General features: G+C 36.5%; 1 protein-coding gene across 1 annotated transcript; it reads left to right on the forward strand.

The window, feature by feature from the left end:
• The first annotated feature begins 13980 nt into the window (after positions 1–13980).
• LOC131166332 (uncharacterized) lies at positions 13981–15488 on the forward strand. Its single transcript, XM_058124787.1, has 2 exons — positions 13981–14233; positions 14647–15488. The coding sequence occupies exons 1-2, from the start codon at positions 14005–14007 to the stop codon at positions 15339–15341; spliced, it is 924 nt and encodes a 307-aa protein (XP_057980770.1). The 5' UTR covers positions 13981–14004; the 3' UTR covers positions 15342–15488.
• The last annotated feature ends 6198 nt before the right edge of the window (positions 15489–21686 follow it).

The raw sequence follows: 21686 nt of genomic DNA on the forward strand, positions 1-21686 counted from the left end.
CCATGTAAAAATACTGTTTTTACATCGAGTTGAACTAGTTCAAGATCAAATTGAGCTACCAAAGCCAACAAAGTTTGAATGGAAGAATTTTTAACAACTAGAGAAAATACCTCATTATAATCAATGTCTTCCTTCTGTGCGTAGCCCTTAGCTATCAATCTAGCTTTGAAGTGAACATTATTTGCATTTGGAAATCCTTCTTTCTTTACCATTTACAACCAATTGCTTTCTTACCCTTGGGCAGCTGGGCTAGCTCCCAAGTCTGATTTTGATAAAGAGATTGCATTTCTTCATCCATTGCTTTTTTCCACTTGTTCGATTCAGAGTTCCTCATTGCTTCTTTGAAAGTGTAAGGAACATTATCATCCACAACTGGAAGTCCATAGGCCACCATATCAGTATACCAAGCAGGTTTTCAAATTTCTCGTATTGGCATTTGAGAAACAATTGATTCTTGTTGCTGTGAAGATTCCCGAATTGAAATCTCCTCTTCTTGTATACTATTCCCCACCGTAACTGGAGAGTTACCTTGTGTAGTCTCATTTCTCACTAGGTTTCCCAAAATTTTCTCAACCTCCACCTGTTGTTGAGTACCACTGGTCTTCTCTTCAACTCATGACTCCTTGCGTATTGTTTTCTTCATCATCGCAAGTTCATCAAAAGTCACATCCCTGCTTAAAATCATTTTTTTCGTCTCTAGACACCAAAGACGATATCCTTTGACTCATGCACTTATCCCTAAGAATATTGCTTTTTTGGCTCTTGGATCCAACTTAGATTATTTAACATGATAATAAGCCATAGTTGTAACGACCTGCTTAATAAACTGATTTTTTTTATATACAATAACATTCTACATGCTCTGATACCATACTGGGAGTATACCCAATCAATAACCTAAGCAGCAAGAAGCATAAATCACATAGACATAACCATACGAAAATATATACATAAAACAAAATCAATACCACTTAATACCAGAGTACTACATGTTTCCTAAAATATACACATATCACTGTTTTTCCAAAATACCCTCAACTAGCTAGGGTATACAAAAATTCTCCCAAAACATACTCACTCTCTGACAGAGCACCTCTAAAGCCCCTCTATCTGCGAGCCTGATCTGCTCGCCTATCTGGATCACCTGAAAAATGATTCAACACTGGGATGAGCCAACGCTCAGTAAGACGAAATATGTTATTACTAGTATGTGGCAATTGAACTATTATACTATGAAAATCTGTTTTCATATAATTATGAATAACTGGATGCAAAAGTACAGTACAAGTAATAAAATATACCACCCCTTTTACATGTTGCTTAACATAACAGTATTATGGGTTATAATTCAAAGTACTTCTAGTATAAGTAAGTATGTTCCCTGTTTCTGCAAATCGATACATACGTAATAATAACTAAAAATGTTCCCTATGGCTATCTGGGTGTCATGACTTACCCCCTCATGACAGGGTTGTGCGGCCCGTAGGCGGGATTTACCCTGGCTGGCCAACCAGGAATAAATCACTATACTCCGTCAGTCGATCTGCCCACCTCAACCCATATCTAGATGGGGAGTCTGACCTCTTCAAGGGCTTAGGAGATCGACCTATACCACGTATTATCTAAATAAGTGGTTAAACTCATAACGTAACATAGTATCTGTAGCAACGGTGTCATGCTCTGTAGCTGCAAGTCCAACAGGATCTGATATCATATAATATATTTCTATACATATCTATCTGATTTGCCATGATTCTGAAGTAATCATAATAACCATGATGCTGCATAAACTATACTGTAAATCTGAGAACTGTATAGTCATAACACTGCAACTGCATAATCATAATACTGATATTTGTATAATTATGGTACTAAGATTCATAAAATCATGGCACTGAAATATCGTAAAATCAGAATACTGAAATATCGTAAAACATATTTTCGTACTATATTCATATTCACAAGCCACACGATACTGTAATACATAATTTTCATCATTTAATAATCTGCATAATGTTTTAAAAATACCTAGCATAGCATATTTCCCTTACCTGACTACTGAAAAGCCTCTATGGAAAAATAGCCTAATGCCCGCAGGGCCTCCTACAAAACACCCTGAAAATAATATTTTCCAGAACATAATATCAGTATTTCATTGCCTACATCATTTCTTATAACTACCATAAGGCCAAAAATAGGCTATAAGGTTATACCCTGAATTTGGGATGAAATCCAACTTCGTTTCCCTAACGATCCGCTCCGGCAGACTTGTAGAAAACTATGTCAGGAGCGTCGTGGAGGCTTCAGATCATCGATCCGGTGACTAGAGGGGCTGAAATTGAAGAGAGAAGGGAGAGAATGATGTAGAGAGAGAGGAGAGAGAGAGAGAAGTCAAAAATTATGATAAAAAATCTGAGCTTTTTCTACTTATAGGATCAGATTCGTCGACAAGACACGTCACCTCGTCAACGAGTTTTTTCATAAATTTGTCGACGAAACCCTGTATTCGTCGATGAAATTCAGAGCAGCTCAAACCGTCTCTCGGTATTTTCTCGTCGACGAAACCCTGTGTTCGTCGACGAAGCCTGGAAAATTTACTGAAATTATGATTATCCTCCTCGCCTTTTGCTTCTGTTTCTATTTCTCTCCCTCATTATTATTAAACTGCTATTATTCTTCGGGTCACTACAATAGTACCAAATACATGTAAAGAATCATAATCACTTGCTGACTTTCCAGACCATACCTCAAAGGGAATTTTTCCCCCTATTGTAGATATTGGTAGACTATTGATGAGATGACACGCATATCTAACAGTCTCAGCCCAAAACCTTTTGTCTAACCTAGCATTAGACAACATACATCGAACTTTCTCCAGCAAAGTTCAATTCATGCGCTCTGCCACCCCATTCTGTTGTGGTGTATTTCAAACTGTGAAGTGTGGAGCAATACCGTCATCCTAACATACCTTCATAAACGGGCCACCCGTGTATTCACCACCATTATCTGATCTGAGTCGTTTAATCTTTTTTCCAATTTGAGTTTCAATTAATTTTTTCCACTTAAGGAATATATCACACACTTCATTTTAATGTTACATAGAATACACCTAAACTCTTCTGGAAAAATCATCAACAAAAGTGACAAAATAATGCATACCACCTAACGAAGCCTTTTTGTGGCCCCCCATACATCTGTATGGATGTAGTCTAAAATATCTTTAGTCTGATGGATTGCTGTGCCAAATTTCACTCTAATTTTTTTTTTCTCAAAATGCAATGCTCACAAAATTCAAGTTTGCATACCTTTGCACCCATTAACAAACCTCGCTTAGCTAATTGTTGCAAAGATTTTTCTCCTGCATGTGCTAATCGCATATGTCATAACCTGGTTGTATCTGAACCTGCATATTTCTCAGAAATAACAGCTGCTGAGCGAATGAATGTACTACCTTGTAAATAATACAAGTTATTTTTTCTTATTCCTTTCATCACCACCAGCGCACCTGATTTAATCTTTAAGGTTCCATCTTTCAAAGTGATAGTGAGCCCTTTAGATTCTAAGGCACCCAATGAAATCAGATTCTTCTTTAGGCGTGGAACATACCTAACATCAGTCAAGGCCTTAATAGTTCCATCTTGACATTTCAACTGTATTGTTCCTATTCCAGTTTTTTTACAAGTATTATCATTTTCCATAAAAACAACCCCACCATCTAATTCTTCAAAATTAGAAAACCATTCCCTATTGGGACACATGTGATAGGAACAACCATAATCCAAAATCCACTCACCAAAATAATGTGACGAAGATGTTCCAATAAGAGAAAAATATGACTTACTTCCATCATCGTTGGCTATATTGGCATTAGAATGTGCTTTGCCTGTATTCTTCTGCTATAATTTAGGGCAATCTTTCTTCCAATGCCCTCTCTCAAGACAAAAGGTGCATTCATCTTTAGCAGGTCTCCCTCGAGATTTACTCCTCCCATGAGATTTACTCTTCCTTCTAGGCATACGACTCTAAGAACATCCCCTTATTGTTAGTGCTTCTGCTGTTTCCTTATGGACCCTCTGATCCTTCTTTTTGCATTTAGTACTAATCAATGCAGTATAAACATCATAAGTAACTTTATCTTTCCCATACAAAATAAGTGGTGGTCAAATGTTCATACTCATCAGGGAGAGAATTCAGTAACAATATAGCTTTTTCCTCATCTTTCACCTTTTCATCCAAATTTAACAAATCGGCCAAAATTTTATTGAAAGCATTTATGTGGTCATTAATCGAAATACCTGGTTGATACTGGAAGAGAAATAATTTCTTTTTCAAATAGAGCTGATTTTCCAGACTCTTGGTCATAAATGTATCTTCCAATGTCTTCCACAATTTCTTTGCAGATATCTCCCTTATAACACAATGTTTCTGATTTTTGGCGAGACATAGACGAATCGTACCACATGCCTGAATATTGATCTCTTCCGAATCTCTGTCACCCATATCTACTGGTTTATCATCCAAAGCAATATCTAGTTCTTGTTAATACAATATGTCCATTACATCACATTGCGCCACATACTAAAATTATTGGTACCATCAAATTTCTCCACCTCAAACCGAGCATTAGCTATCGTCTTCGATGATGATGTCGAAGCCGAAGAGGTTGGAGTTCATGTGGACAGTGTTTCTTCTACTGCTGCACTAGTTTTTGCCATCTTTTATATATTCAATAGCAACCAACAAAGCAAAAGGCCTAGGATGAATAGTACGTACCAACTGTGTCTACTTTGTTTTATCCTATGAAATTCCACTTTGACCAGGCCGACCTCCAAGAGCGATTGAGTCGCAATGGTCTCTGAGCACTCGCTTAGATAAGGTCTTTCTTAGGCATCAAACGTGGAATCAAGGATCCTAACAGAGAAACAGCTCCGTATCAACACTATTCAACCTAGCTCTGATACCAATTGTTGTGTCGGGCACCCCACTTGTGCCAAACACCAATACTACAACTATAGGTCCTCGGGCGCCGATGATCAATCTACTACTTCTTGACAAAGTACAACTTTGAGGTGTGTTTTACAAATGAAGAGTTGAGCTCTTTGTGTAGCTTCAACCTCAAGTCTAAAAAACACTTCTCTCCAATGTGGGAGAAATAATATAAAAAATTAAAAACAACCTTTTATACTAATGTGGAACTATTCTACCAATGTGGGATAAAAAACAACACTTCGTCTTATTTTTGCTACTCAAAGGCTCGAATTTAAAACTAATGAGCTAGGAATGGGAATTTGAGCATCGATAGGCGTGTGATTTTATTCAACAGTTCGTTGAGGAAAATGTTTACAATAGCATTGATCAAGAGACACATGCACGTACTCTGTGGAATAAACTTGAAAACTTATATGCTTCAAAACTGACAATAATAAGTTATTCTTATTTAAAAGGATGATGCAACTAGAATGTAAAGAAAGGACATCTATGGCTGATCATCTGAATGAATTTCAAGGAGTTATGAATCAATTACTTGGTATGGATATAAATTTTGATGATGAAATTATAAGGCTTTAATTGCTTGCTACTTTACTAGATTCTTGGGAAACATTTCGAGTTTCATTTATCAATTTTGCTCCCAATGGTGTTGTGACTATGGAATTTGCCAAGAATGGTATGTTGAATGAAGATGAGAGAAGGAGGTCTCAGGGTTCTTCATCACCATCTGAGGTTTTAGTTACTGAAAATAGGGGGACAAATAAATACAGAAATGAAAAGGGTAAAGAAAAAAGCTAAAGTAAGTTGAGAACAACATGCAAAAATCTTGAGTGTCATCATTGTGGCAAGATGGGTCCTATCAAGAAATACTATTACAAATAGAGGAGAAAGAAAGGGGGTGGTAGTGTTAAACAAAGGAAGAAAGATCCTGAAAATACTGATCGTGTTTATATTGCTATCTCTGATGATCTGGTGGTTGTTTATGATGAGAATATGATCGATCAACCTAGCATGCGGTGAGACAAGTTGGGTGATAGATATTCGTGCTTCACTTCATGTTACCTCACGAAAGGAATTCTTCACATCTTATACACGTGGTAGTTTCGGAGTAATGAAGATGGGTAATGATGGCTTGTCACATGTTTTTGGCATGAAAGATGTTAGTTTGGAGACTGACAATGGAACAAAGTCGAAGCTCATAAATGTCAAGCATGCACCAGATATCCATTTGAATTTGATTTCAATAGAAAAGCTCGATGATGAGAGATTTTGTAACACCTTCAGTGAGGGTCAGTGGAAATTAACTAAAGCTAGCCTCCTTGGTTATAGCTCGAGGAAAGAATTGTTCAAATTTGTACTTGATGTAGGATTCAATTTTTTTGAGGCATTGTTCATGTGACAAAAATGAAAACTCAACCAAGTTATGACATGCATAAACGACTTAGTCACATAAGTGAAAAGGGGCTTAATTAATTGTTTAGTGAGGAAGAATCAACTTTTTGGTTTGAAGAGTGCTACACTGAAGAAATGTGCTTATTGTGTAGTGATTAAAAAAAAAAAAGTAATTAATTAAATAATTATTATTAATTAAATAATATAATATAATATAATAACATATTAATATATATAAAGGATCAGGATGCTTTGAGAAGCATCCTGATCAATTTGATTTCAAATTGATACCCCCCTACGAATTCTCTTAGCTTTCTCTCACCACTTTCTGTATTCTCATTCTCTCTCTCTCTCTCTCTCTCTCTCTCTCTCTCTCTCTCTCTCCTTAAACTCTCTCTCCCCCCCCCCCCCTCAATTTTCTTGGGGAAACCTGCGCCGATTGAAGAACAAAAACTATCCTTGCTAGGTTCCAATTTCAGCCACCAACGTTTTAATTGGGGAGATTTCGTGGTTTGGGCGTTGTAGACACCACTCCTAGGATAAGGTAAGGGGAATAGATTATGTTAGGTATTTTCTAGAAATTCACCCGATTAAAATAAAGAATATAGTTGTAGAGTATTATATATGTGTTTTCTGAGTATTCAGGCTTGTGGAAATGGGAATTTTGAATTATCATTGCTATATGTATATTTCTGGGAAACGAGTATTTTGAGGTTTAGTAAAACCTTAGAGTTGATCACGCCATTAATTTTCAGCAAAAAATACAGTTATCCCAAGTAGAATATTATATTATGAATTATTAACTCAAATTGTGTGGCATGAGATTAATACAGAACAATGATATGATAGTGTTTTTATACAGAATTATAGTATGCTAGAATTTAACAGAGTTATAGAATGACAGTGTTTAATACAGAGTAATAGTATGACAATGTTTTATACAGAGTTATGATATGACAGAGTTTTTGTACAGAGTTATAATATGACAGTGTTCTATACAGAACTACAGTACAATAATATTTTTTACAGAATTACAGAATGACAGTATTCTATACAGAAGTACTACAGCATGACAATGTTTTATACATACAAAATTATAGCATGATAGTTTTATATCAAATTGTGAAATTGAGATTATGTTACTGTATTGTTTTATAAATCACATTATATGATTTAAGAACCCTGATGGACCAAAGTTAAGCTCGGTATCGTAGCTTCATAGATACTAGTGCAGCCATACTATTGTGAAAGTTTTGGTGGTATATAGTCGATTTGGTCAGTGAAGAGTAGAGTTACCCCCTAGATTTCAGACTAATTGGGTAGGCAAATCATACTTACAGTTACAGTCACAGTTATAGTTTTAACTTAGCCTGGTGGTAGGTCAGTCATGGTTAAGTCTAGTCTTCGGACCGCACAACCCGATCATGTAGAGTTAATTCATGATGTTGTGTGATTATCCACTTAGGGAGGTTCTTTTATGCATATATGTGGATTTATGTACACAGAGAAATTTATTAAGTCAGAGGAGGTATTGAGAAGAAAAGTAAGTATTTTGTAATTATATATATATATATATATATATATAGGTGTGAGTATAGTTTTATATGATTTCACAGTGAAAGAAAAATTAATTAATGGATGTGTTTTTATTAAACTATAACTCATGTTGCCACACAATGATAATAATCTATTCAGTCTTACTGAGATGTGTCTCACTCCTATAATTTCCAACATTTTAAGAAAACCAAGGAATCAAGCTTAGAGTCTTTGAGGCAAAATTGGATAGTGTTTTATTCAGGGTAAGTAGTTGTGAGACACGGATATGTATATGGATAGGCTTCGTGTGACCAGGGATGTATTATGGAGGTTATTTGGGGATTTATGTATATAAATGTGATGACACTAGAACTCTGGTATTGTGATTGGGATTTATATATAGTTATGCTTCCGTGAAGTATTATGATACTAGTTATGGACAGGTGTTGCTAGTACCCATTTTGGGCAACAGGTTGTTACAGTTCTGGTATCAGAGATTATGTATGGAGAATGACACTCTGGGCCCCACCAGGTGCAGGGCGTTTCAAATATGATATAAAAGCTTCTATTTATAGTGTTATTGTTTTTAGGTTTGTCACAGATGTGGTATTAGAGCAGTATGTTTTTCCTATGTGGCATTATAGACCCCACTTTCAGTAACGGGTCGTCACACATTGCTTGGCTAGAAAACAGAAAAGAGTCTCATTTAAGAGTTAGTACCCTCCTAAAAGAAAATCAGATTTTCTAAAGTTGGTATATTCTAATGTTTGTGGTCCTTTGAAGGTAAGTCTGCATAGTGGTGCATTTTATTTCGTGACTTTTTGTAACGACCTCAATTTCTTATGAAATGTAACATAATAAATGGAAAAGTCGACCCGAACCCGTGGGTAACGGGGACACCTGTCAATCACAGCGGAAACCTAAGCAGCACCAAGCATAAAATCTAAATCATCCATCCATAAGCATAATACCAGAGTTTACTACAATATCGTAATACTATATTTAATATACATCCTCATAAACGTCAAAATAACTTTAGGATCAAATACAAAATAATTCTGACCCTAGTACAAAATCTTACCCTCCTAACGAGGTAATATTACTGACTCAACAGCGGCCACGACCCGCCGGCCACTCAGGGTCTCCTAAAAAATTAATTAATGTTGGGGGTGAGACACATCTCAATAAGGGAAAATAAATTTAAATACAGTTATGTGGCAACATGAACATTTAAGGCAATTATACATATACGATACATTTCATATATCTGCAGACATTTATCATAACATACTGAATAATCATATACTTTCATATTTGCTAATAAATCGTACCGTACGTAAAATATTTGTTATAACTGATAATACTGAAAACATACCCAGGATGAATAGCTAGCTGATGTCATGTATTACCCCCCATGACGGGGTGTGCAGCTCGAAGGCAGGACCCGACAATAGCTGGCAGATCACTGTCGAGTCAAAAATGTCTGTAAGTACGATGGGCTCACCGCACCCTGGTTCGGACTGCCAGGTGGACGTCCACACTCTACTGAAAGCCACATTGACTATCCATCTCTCACCCCCTCTTGGAGTGGTTAGCACTAATCTGAACATAGATATCTGATCTATATAGCTACAGTACCAAGCTCCTAAACTGAACTAAACTAACATCCGAGTTCTGATAACATATAGTACATGATTATATAGCATCTTTCATAATTATGGCCTTGTACCGAGCATATCATAATTACGACCTCGTTCCGAACATATCATAATTACGGCCTCGTGCCGAACATATCAAACATATCATTCTGAAATTAAATCAATTACCATGCATTTCAAAATCATCATAATATACTGTACTCTTTCATAATTTCACAAAACATATTTCATTCGTATCATCGTTGTATCATGATATTCTTCCATGGAAAATAATATTCATGCCACACATTTGCTGTATAAAAACATACATTATATTCTAAAAATCATAATTTTTGGCATCTTATACATATATATACGTTTCATCACAATAGCAGTATTTTTCTCAACGTACATTTATTCCATAATATTCAAATATCATAAATACTTACAGGAAATCAAGTTACTCATAAATAATAATAATTTGCGTGAAAAGTAATTGCTTTAGTTTATTCCCTTACCTGACTACTAAGAAAAACTCATATAAACTCTAGTCTCACACTCGTACGATTTCCTAATCAATACCTTGAAAATAAAAACTCCTAGTATTAAACTTTAGTATTTCCAAGTGTATATCATTTCCTATAACTATCGTAAGACCAAATTTGGCTTAAAAAGCCTTACCTCAACTTAGGGATGATTTCCAACTTGCTTTCACCAACGATCCACTCCGGCATATTTGGAGAGAACTTCCCCAGGAGGGTCGTGGTGACTTCGGATTATCGATTCGGCGTAAATCCAGCCTAAAATCGCTGAAAGAGAGAGAGGGCCGAAGGGGAGAGAGAGAAAATGAAAGATGGCTTAACTGTGAAGTAAAATCTGGATTTTTCTATATTTATAGAACTAGATTCGTCGACGAGCCACGTCATTCGTCGATGAATCCTTTAATAATTTCATCGACGAAATTCAGTCGGCTTAAAACCTCTCTCGATATCTCTTCGTCGATGAAATTCAGTCTTCGTCGACTAATTCTCTTAAACCCTCGTCAACGAATCCCCTGTATTCGTCGATGAAGCTTTGATGTTTCCCCTCGTTTATTCCTTTCAAAGTGCAATGTCGTCGACTTCCTCCTTCTGTTATTGTTTCCATTTCCCTTCCTCTTTATTATTTAAATTCCATTTTTATTCGGGTTGTCACACTTTAATTGATGATCATTCAATAAAACTTTGGGTCTATATGCCTTGAAAACTAAATTAATACCAAGTACTTGATACATTTAAATAGTTTCAAGCCTCAGTTGAGAGGTACACAGGGAAGAAATTGAAGTGCATTCGTTCTGACAATGGCGGTGAATATAGTGGACCATTTTATGAGTACTGTCAACTACAGGGAATCAGACATCAAAAGACATCTCTTAAGACATCACAATTGAATGGCCTGGCTGAAAGGATGAAGAGGACATTGATTGAGAGAGTCAAATGTTTGCTTTTAGATGCAAATTTGCTTAGATCATTTTAGGCTGAAGCCTTATATACAATGGCACATGTGATTAGTTTGTCTTTTAGATAGTGTTCCTTTGTAGAGTGATGTTCCAGATAAAGTTTGGTTTGGCAAGGACATCTCTTATGATCACCTGTATGTGTTCGGTTACAAGACATTTGTACATGTTCCAAAGGATGAGAGATTAAAGTTAGATGCATGCCATAACTTGTCAATGTGTATTTCTCGGTTATGATCAAGATGAAATTGGGTACAGATTATATGATCTAGTTGAAAAGAAACTTGTCAGAAGTAGAGATGTAGTTTTCATATTGAGGATCATACCATTGAAGATATTGTTAAGGCAGAGAAGATAGTTCCACGGAGCAGTGATAACTTGACCGGTATGGATCCAATTCCTTTAATTCCTTTTCCAAATCCAATTAGAATGATATGCAAGAAGATGTTAATGATGATGAACAGGCTAGGTATATGTGAACTTAATTCTCCCATGGATGATGTTATAGATGATCAACCCCAAGCACCTATGAATCCACCAGGAGCTCCACTTTAGAGGTCTATTAGAGACCGACAACCTTCTACTAGGTATTCTTTTGACCAATATGTTCTTTTAACTGATGGAGGAGAACCAGAGCTGTGAAGAGGCTATAAAAAGTGACTACAGAGATCAATGGGTTGATGCTATGAAAGTTGAACTTAAATCTTTGCATGACAACCATACATTTGAGTTGGTGAAACTGCCTAAGGGTAAGAGGGCTTTGAAAAATTGGTGGGTTTACAAGTTGAAGTAAGATGAGAAATCTTCAAGTCCATGATACAAAGCTAGATTGGTCATTAAGGGTTTTAGTTAGAAAAAAAGGATTGATTTTGAGGAAATATTCTCGCCAGTTGTAAAAATGTCCTCTATTAGAACTATATTGAGTTTGGTAGAGTACTATGATTTAGAGGTTGAACAAATGGATGTGAAGATTGCTTTTCTTCATGGTGACTTGGAATAAGAGCTTTACATGGAACAACCAGAGGATTTTAGTGCACAAGGAAAAGAGGACTATGTGTGCAAATTGAAAAAGAGCTTGGATGGCTTGAAGTAGGCTCCGAGACAATCGTATAAGAAGTTTGAGTCTGTTATAGGGGAGCATGGCTATAAGAAGACTACTTCTGATCATTATGTTTTTGTTTAGAAATTCTCTGATGGTAATTTTATTATTTTATTGATTTGTGTTGATGATATGCTTATTGTTGGTTGTAAAGCTTCTAAATTTGACACATTGAAGCAAGAATTAAGTAAGTCCTTTATGATGAAGGACTTGGGATAAGCAAAGCAAATCCTTGGTATAAGGATAACACGTGATAGAAAGGCCAAGAAATTATGGTTATAAAAGAAGAAGTACATTGAAAAGGTACTTTAAAGGTTCAATATGGAAAAAACTAAAATGGTGAGCACTCCTCTTGCTACATACTTTAGATTGAGTGTCAAGCAAAGTCCTTCATCCATAGACAAAGAGAAGGAAGACATGTGGAAAGTTCCTTATGCTTCAACCATGGATAGTTTGATGTATGCAATGGTATGCACAAGACTTGACTTAGACTATTATGTTGTTACAGTTAGTCGATTTCTTTCTAACCCAGGTAGAGAGCATTAGAATGCAGTGAAGTGGATTATGAGATATCCTCAAGGTACCTCCAACTTGAAACTTTGTTTTGGTAACGAGAAACCTGTTCTAGTTGGTCATACAGATTCTGATGTAGCTGGAGATATTGACTCCAGAAAATCTACTTCGGGTTATTCGATCACTTCTGCAGAAGGAGTTGTGGCTTGGCCATCCATATTGCAAAAATATGTTGCATTGTCCACTACTGAGTCAGAGTTTATTGTAGTGATTGAAGCGTGCAAGGAGTTGATTTGGAGGAAGAGATTTATACAAGAACTTGACTTTACCCAGGAGATGTACATATCATTTTGTGATAGCCAAAGTGCTATTCATTTTGGTAAGAATTTGACCTTTCATGCTAGATTTAAACATATTGATGCAAGGTATCATTGGATACATGCTAAATTGCTAAAACTCGAGAAAATTCATACTGATTATAATGGTGTTGATATGTTGACTAAAGTCTTACCAAGAGGAAAGTTTGGAACTTGTTGCTTGATCGCCACGATAGCGTCCACATAGTTGGGAGGGGGATATTTGTTGGGTTTGAGTATCTCTCCTATGTGGAGAAACTCATTCAACCCTTTAACACATTTTCTTTGGGATCTTTGTCGGGATTTTTTAGAGGTCTTTTTACACCTCATTTAAGTAAAGAAAATTAGGGTTGACAGTGTAGAATTATATTATAAAAGTGAGAGAGAGGGAGAACCATGTTGAAAAAATCTAGGTTTATGTAATAGTGCGCAGTTTTGATTAACCGACAATTGGAGGATCATCCGTGGTCCGATCAAGCTGATTTTTCGTTAGTAGATAGAGGATTTATAGACGCTGATTTTGAACGGTCGGATTGGTCATCCAAGCAGTGTCGGTTAAGCTAGCTTGGCCGGGTCCATAACTCCTACCTTTTTTATTGCCTCGGTTGGTTGGTCTGTTTTTATTTTTTCATTTTTTACGGTAAAGAAACTCTAAATAATTAAATTAAATATTATCTAGCTATAGCTTGTTTTTTTTAAAAAAAAAAAAAAAAGAAATTCAAGAATCCTTCCATATGACGTAGGAGGCATGCAGTGCATAAGAGGAGAAACGTGAGATATCACGTGAAGCTAGCTAGCGCTGAAACTGAAAGCATATGCATATGCATGCACTTCTTCTGAAGGCTAAACACAAGATTTTCCAAAGACAACAAAACAAAACGCACCTCCCTCGTTGTCCCATGCCTTGCTCTGCAGTTTCTATAAAAGCATATGTACAGGCAATGGTCATTAGCACTACTTCAATTCTGGAATCCTTGTTCATGCACGATGAAGAATATGAGGATGAGTTTGTCAAGTGCGGCGGTTCTCTTTCCTCTCATCATCCTATTCCTGGGGCTGATCTCAACCACCGTCGAGGCTGGCCCGCCCGTCGCCCGGCACCGAGTGAGATGTAAGTCGAAGGGATTCCCGTGGTGCTACGGTGTCTGGTACTCTTGCCCCCTCCACTGCCCCACCAGCTGCTTGATTGACTGCATCTCCTGCAAGCCCCTCTGTAGTAAGTACTAGCTAGCTAGCTTGCAGTATTTATAGCATTTTATACGTGGAGAAAGACTTGCATGTCATGGGATGTCTTACTTCTTCTACTAAAATTATGCCATATAACTAATTTGACCTTATAGAAAAATATACGATTTCAGCATGTACTAGTAATCTTAAATCGAAGTATATATAAAGTGAACATTAGCCATTGGAGAATTCTTAAATATATAAAGTGAAGATTAGCACTGAAGAATTCTTATATATATAAACTGAACATTAGCAACTGGAGAATTCTTATGCCTAACGGGGTATGAGACTATGAGATACAATATTCTAATGTCTGAACCTAACTTCCGGTGAAATACGCACATTTGCAAGTGTGTGCAGCTTCATTTAACTACATTTTGTGATACTTATTTTGTCATGCAGGTTGTGATTTTCCGGGTGCCGTTTGCCAGGACCCTCGCTTTGTGGGTGGCGATGGCATTGCTTTCTACTTCCATGGCCGAAGAGACCAAGACTTTTGCTTAGTCTCGGATACGAACCTCCATATCAATGCTCACTTCATCGGCAAGCGAAATCTTGACATGAAGAGGGACTTCACTTGGGTACAATCCATAGGAATCATATTTGGCACTCACAAACTTCTCGTCGCAGCCAAAACGACGTCAAAATGGGACGACAGTGTCGACCATCTCGCTCTATCCTTCGACAACACTTCGGTTTCCCTCCCGACCAAAAGCAGCTCCATGTGGCAGCCTCCAACCATGCCACTTCTCTCCATTACCCGTACCGATGATACTAATAGGGTTGTGGTTGAGATGGTTGGGAGTTTTAGGGTTTCTGTGGAAGTGGTTCCAATTTTGGCAGACGAGTCAAGAGTGCATGGCTATAACATAACCAATGAGAACTGCTTTGCTCACTTGGAACTTGGTTTTAAGTTCTATAAGCTGACTGAAATGGTGGATGGAGTCCTAGGGCAAACGTATCGAAAGAACTACGTGAGTAAAGCGAAGATGGGTGTGTCAATGTCGGTATTGGGTGGTGCCGACAAGTTCTTCTCCTCTAATATCATGGCCAAGGATTGCCATGCATCTCGGTTTGGAAAAGAGGGTGGTTATTAGAAAGGGGCGGTGCTTAATGAAACATGTATGATTTATTAATTATGGCATCTTAAACAAGTTCGTTGCCTTCAAATATGTTGCACAATGTGCTAAAATTCTGCTTGACGTTTATGATTTAATACTATCACCATGTCTATTAAATACTAGACTACCTTCATTTGTTTTTCCGTTGCTTAATTATGAAGATTTTGCATCTCATTATTTTAATTTTTCATGCTATTAACAGCCGGCTTTAACAGATAAAAGTAGTTTTTATTTTTCTGTGTGATGATGATATATAATAATTAAGACGATCTAGTAGGCTAATTTTTTCAATTACGGTCGAATTATTGTCGATCAGAGTGGAAAGAATATGCTATGCCATATATATATAATTGAACTAAATGATATAATCTACATTAGATCCAATCTTTGAAAGTTGAAAAGGGTGAGATATTGTTTGATAGCTGGATTGTTGAAATGGGGTTATGATTGAAGAAGGAGTCGGCATCTAGAATCATGAAAATTGATTAATTTTTTTAAAAAAAAAACAAGAAGAAGAGGAAAATACTCTATTTGAGAAGGTAGTTTTACGTTTCAAGAAAATCAAGAGGGCTAGTTTGTCAACTTTGGTAAAGAAAATCAAGAGGGCTAGTTTGTCAACTTTGGTAAAGAAAGAAAAAGAACTGTGAAGGCAAAAAATCTAGGATGTTTTTGCTTGAAAGGGGAATAAGATTTCAACATTTTTTCAATATATAGATTGGTGAAAGGTAGAAGATATTGGAATTAAAGAAATGCTTGATGAATTTTTCTTTAGAGAAAAGTTTGAAGAAACTTTGGATTTTGTTTTGTGTGATTTGAATAAAGTTATTAATGAAGTGAAGCCATGTGGTTGGATGACAAATTTTAGATGAGACCTTTGGATGATAAAATGTAAGATTTTGTCCCAAATGATGTGACCCAATTTTAATTATTGGGATTAGTGAAACCGTTGCAATTCTAAATAGTTATGGTAAATTATTATTTTAATTAATTAGAGAAGTTATTTTCCTATTTGGACTTTATCTTTGATGGAAAGAGAGTCATTATGAAAAAAGGAAAATCGGTCCTCTCTCTACCTTATAAAAGTACAAAATATCCATCATTATTTGTGTAATTAACGTAACATCTTTTGGGGCCAAGAGAGAGAAACTGCTTTTCTTCTACCCGACATTCTCCAAAGGGTTTGCCTTCTCCTCTTCCAAGATTTGCCCAATGGATTGATCAGGTACGCTAATTATTTTACACATAATTTAAAGAGAAAATCATGATTATTCAAGATCTTGGCAATCAATAGATATAGATTTTTAATTTACATGTGGTATTAGAGTCTGAGTTTGAATTATTGTGATTTTCTATTTTGTAATTTGTGTTTCGCTGGTACTCAAGATTGTCAATCAGCATGTTTTGGATTTTACTCGTTATAGCACCGAATCAATTTTTTATCTTCATTGATCTATTTTCGCTGGCGAAGAAAATTCCCGGTTTATCGTAATTGAAAGGCATTTATGCTTTCTTAAAACTTGAAACGTGAATGCATGATTTGCCATTCTGTTGATTTATGTTCACATGTTAATATGTGATATGGATTTTTGTCTTTTAAGCCAAGTTCCTAGGTGAAAGTGAATCACCATAATTGTTTACTAGTGTATTGTAATTACAACCCAAAGGTGGAATATGGTAGCACTGCTTATGATTGTTAATTCAAAGCATTAATGTTGTGAACATTTCTTTTTACAGTCTCTGTTCCCATTTTGCTACATTCGCCAGTTTCATTCGTTTCTATGTTTAATGGAACTAATTTCTAAGATTGGTATGAACAAGTCCAGTTTCACCTTGGTATTCTGGATCTTGATTTAGCATTTCGAACTAAGAAACCAGCTACTATTATTGATTCAAGCAGTTTGGAAGAAAAGACTTTCTTTAAGTCTTGAGATAGATCAAACAGATTGAGCATTATGTTTATGCAAATGAGCATAGCGAATAACATTATATCAATGCTTCCTGAAACTAGCAGCACTAAAGAATTATTGAAAACTATAGAAGATCATTTCCGATCTGCTGACAAGTCTCTTGCAGGGACATTAATGGCTCAGCTTACCACCATGAAATTTGATGGTACACGTGGGATGCATGAGCATATTCTTGAAATGACAAATCTAGCTGCTAAACTCAAGGCTCTTGGGATGAATGTGGATGAGCCATTTCTTGTGTAGTTTCTTATGAACTCATTACCTCTTTAGTATGGGTCATTTCAAATTCACTATAACACTATTAAGGACAAGTGGAATGTGAATAAATTGACCAGTATGCTTATTCAAGAGGAGACAAGGCTTAAGCAACAAGGACATCATTCAGTCAACCTTGTAAGTCAGGGAGCCAAAAAGAAATTAAAAAGGCCAAGAGAGGGCATGAAATATGGACCACTTAAAGCTAAAGAGCCTCATAATGCTGTTGGGGCTCACAAGAAGGAGTGAAACAATGATAGATATCACTTCTATAAGAAGTTGGGGCACTTTCAGAAAGATTGTCATAAACGCAAGGCTTGGTTTAAAAAGAAAGGGATTCCTTACAATCCAAATCCTAAGCCAAAATGAGAATTTTATAATCTTGGGGAATGGTGTCAAAGTTCCATTTTCTGCCATTGGGACCTATAATTTGTTTTTAGATACCAGTCATCATTTAGATTTGTTTCAAACTCTTTATGTTCCTTCTATTTCCATAAATTTGATTTCTGTTTCTAAACTTGATGTTGGAGGATATTTCTTTAAGTTTTGGAATAAAAGAATCAGTTTGTTGAAGAATAATGCCTTTCTTGGTTTAGGTTGTTTATGTGATGGCCTATACAAAATAAATCTTGATAACCATTTTGCTGAAACCCTTATAACTTTGCATCATAATGTTGGAAATAAACGTAACCTAATAAATGAGAGTTCTTCTAACTTGTGGCATAGACATCTGGGCCATATATTCAAAGAAAGGTTAGAGAGATTGGTGAAAGATGGGATTTTTCCAAACCTAGATTTTACCGATCTCAATGTGTGTGTGGATTGCATTAAGGGAAAAAAAACCAAACACACTAAGAAAGGTGCAACAAGAAGTGAATCACTTCTTGAGATTATCCATACAGACATTAGTGGGTCTTTTGACTCCCCACTATTAGGTGGAGAAAAAAAAAATTATCACCTTCATCGATGACTTTTCACATTATTGTTATATATATCTGTTGCGTGAAAAATCTCAAGTTGTGGATGCCCTAGAGGTATACATTACTGAGGTTGAAAAGAAATTAGATAGAAAGGTGAAATTTATCAGATCTGATAGGGGTGGTGAATATTATGGAAGATACGATGAATCATAACAATGTCCTGACCCATTTGCTAAACTCTTAGAAAAGCATGGCTTACGTGCACAATACACTATGCCAAGAACGCCACAGCAGAATGGTGTTGCTAAATGGCATAATCATACTTTACTGGACATGGTTAGGAGTACGTTAAGTAATTACTCACTGCCCATATCGTTGTGGATGGAAGCCCTTAAGACCGTTGTATACATACTTAATCGGGTTCCTAGTAAGGTAGTTCCAAAAACTCCCTTTGAGTTATGGACTGGAAGAAAGTCGAGTTTAAGATACCTACATGTTTGGTGTTGTCCAGTGGAGGCTATGTAACGTCCCTCAATTTCTTAATATAAAATATCACATAATAAATGAAATGGTCAACCCGAACCCGGGGGTAGCGGGGACATCTATTAAACACAGCGAAAAACCTAACAGCAGTAAACATAAATCTCAATATCCAATCATAAAACATAATACCAGAGTTTACTACATCATCAATATATTGTTTATATGTACAATCTCCAAAAATCAAAAACAACACTAGGACCATACAACAGAAATCTCCTAATCCTAGTTCAACGCTTACCCTTCTAATAGGGAAGCTCCACTCACTCAACGGCGGCCTTGACCCGCCAGTCTCTCAAGGGCTCCTGAAAATTAATTAATGTTGGGGGTGAGACACTTCTTAGTAAGGGAAAATAAACTAAATACAGTTGTGTGACAACATGAACATTTAAAGTGCTTATATATATACAGTACATTTCATTACCTTGGAAATACTCATAATATCATACTGGATAATCATGTACTTTCATATTTGCTACTAAATCATAACATACATAAGCATCTGTTATAATTGTAATATTGAAAATCTACCCAGGATGAATAGCCAGCTAATGTCACGTATTACCCCCCATGACGGGTTGTGCAGCCCGAAGGCAGGACCCGACAATGGCTGGCCGACCACTGCCGAATCCAATATGTTTGTAAGTACGATGGGCCCACCACACCCTGGTCCGGACTGCCAAGTGGACGTCCACACTCTACTGAAAGCTACATCGACTATCCATCTCTCATCCCCTCGTGGGATGGTTAGCACTAATTTGACGTAGATATCTAATCTACACATATAGCTACGGTACCAAGCCCTGAACTGAACTAAACTAACATCCTGATTGTAATAAGATATACTACATGAACATACATAACATCATCACGGCCTCGTGCCGAAAACATAGATACGACCTCGTGTTGAAATGATAAATACATGGCCTCAAGCCAAAATTGTAAATACGGCATCGTGCCAATAATATAAATACATAGCCTCGCGCTAATAACATAAATACATTTCAGATATTGACATTCTGAAAATAACTCATTTTTCATATATTTGTCAAACTCAGTATAACATAACTCGTCTTTTCAAAACACCTGGAAATATGTTTGCTCGTAAAATCAATAATATCTTTGATTCACTTCACATAAAAATAATGTTCATGCCACACATATGCCGTTTAAAGTCATGCTTCATATTCTAAAAATCATCATTTCTGGCATCTCGTACATACATATACATTTTTATCATAATAGCAGTTTTTTCCAAACATACATTTCATATGTAATGTACAAAGATAGCATAGGCTTTTATGAAAATAAATGTGCTCATAATTAATAATAACATGCATGGAAAATAACTGCTTTAGTTTATTCCCTTACCTGGCTACTGAGAAAGCCCCCAAAATATCCTAGGCTAACCCCCGTATGACTTCCTGATCAACACCCTGAAACTCAAAACCCCCAGTACTAAACATCAGTATTTTCATGCGTACATCAATTTTTATAACTACCATAAAGTCTAATTTGGCTTAAAAAGTCTTACCTCAACCCAAGGATGATTTCCAACTTCGTTTTCCCAATGATCCGCTCCGACAAACTCGTAGGGAACTTCACCAGGAGCATTGTGGTAGCCTCAGATCTTCGATCCGGCGTAAAACTAGCCAAAAATCGAAGGGAAAGAGTGAGAGGGCCGAAGAGGAGAGAGAGAGAGAGAGAGAGAGAGAGAGAGAGAGAGAGAGAGAGTGAAGAGGAAGCTTGCAAATGAATAAAAATCAGATTTTCATATATATAGACAGCAGAATTTGTCTACGAGCCCGATCTTTGTTGACGAGTTCTTCATAAATTTAGTCGAGGAAATCCACTCCTTGTCGAAGAAATTCAGTCAGCTCAGAAACCCCCTCTCGGCATTTTCTCGTCGACGAAACCCTGTGTTTGTCAACGAAATCTTTGAAGCCTTCGTCGACGAAACCTTGTGTTCGTCGACGAAGCTTGGCAGCTTCCCTTCTTTTCCCCTTTTTCCAATTTCCCTTTCTTCTTTCTTTTATTATTTAAATTCCACTTTTAAAATTCGAGTCGTTACAGGCTAGAATTTACAATCCACATGAAAAGAAATTGGATTTCAGAACAGTTAGTGGATACTTTATTTGTTATCCAGAGAAATCTAAAGGGTCCAAGTTTTATTGTCCTAACCATAGTACGAGAGTTGTAGAAACCGAAAATGCTAGATTCATTGAGGATGGTGAAACCAGTGGGAGTGATGTACCACGAAATGTGGACATTCAAGAAGTTAGGGTACAAGTCCCTTTACCTATGGCTTCTAAGGAAATTGTTGTTCCTACAGTTGTTGAACACATTAACAACAATGAGCAAAATTTTAATGATCAAACACTCCATGATAAGGTTATCACCACTGAGCCCATTTTAGAACAAGCACAAGAAATAGCCTTAAGAAGATCTCAAAGAGGAAGGAGATCTGCTATTTTGAATGACTACGTGGTATATCTACAAGAATCTGAATTTGATGTAGGGACAAGAAAAGATCCGGTTTCACTTACACAAGCCATAGAAAGTGATGACTCCAAAAAATGGATTGATGCCATGAATGATGAGTTAAAATCAATGGACCATAATGAAGTCTAGGAGCTTGT

This window comes from Malania oleifera, chromosome 10 (genome assembly GCF_029873635.1).
Source record: "Malania oleifera isolate guangnan ecotype guangnan chromosome 10, ASM2987363v1, whole genome shotgun sequence".
NCBI lineage: Eukaryota > Viridiplantae > Streptophyta > Magnoliopsida > Santalales > Ximeniaceae > Malania > Malania oleifera.

Bases quoted from the DNA above. Each gene is read 5' to 3' on its own strand.
- LOC131166332 (XM_058124787.1), top strand. From the start codon at position 14,005: ATGAAGAATATGAGGATGAGTTTGTCAAGTGCGGCGGTTCTCTTTCCT. The intron at 14,234-14,646 runs GTAAGTACTAGC...TTTGTCATGCAG, and splicing joins CTCCTGCAAGCCCCTCTGTA to GTTGTGATTTTCCGGGTGCC.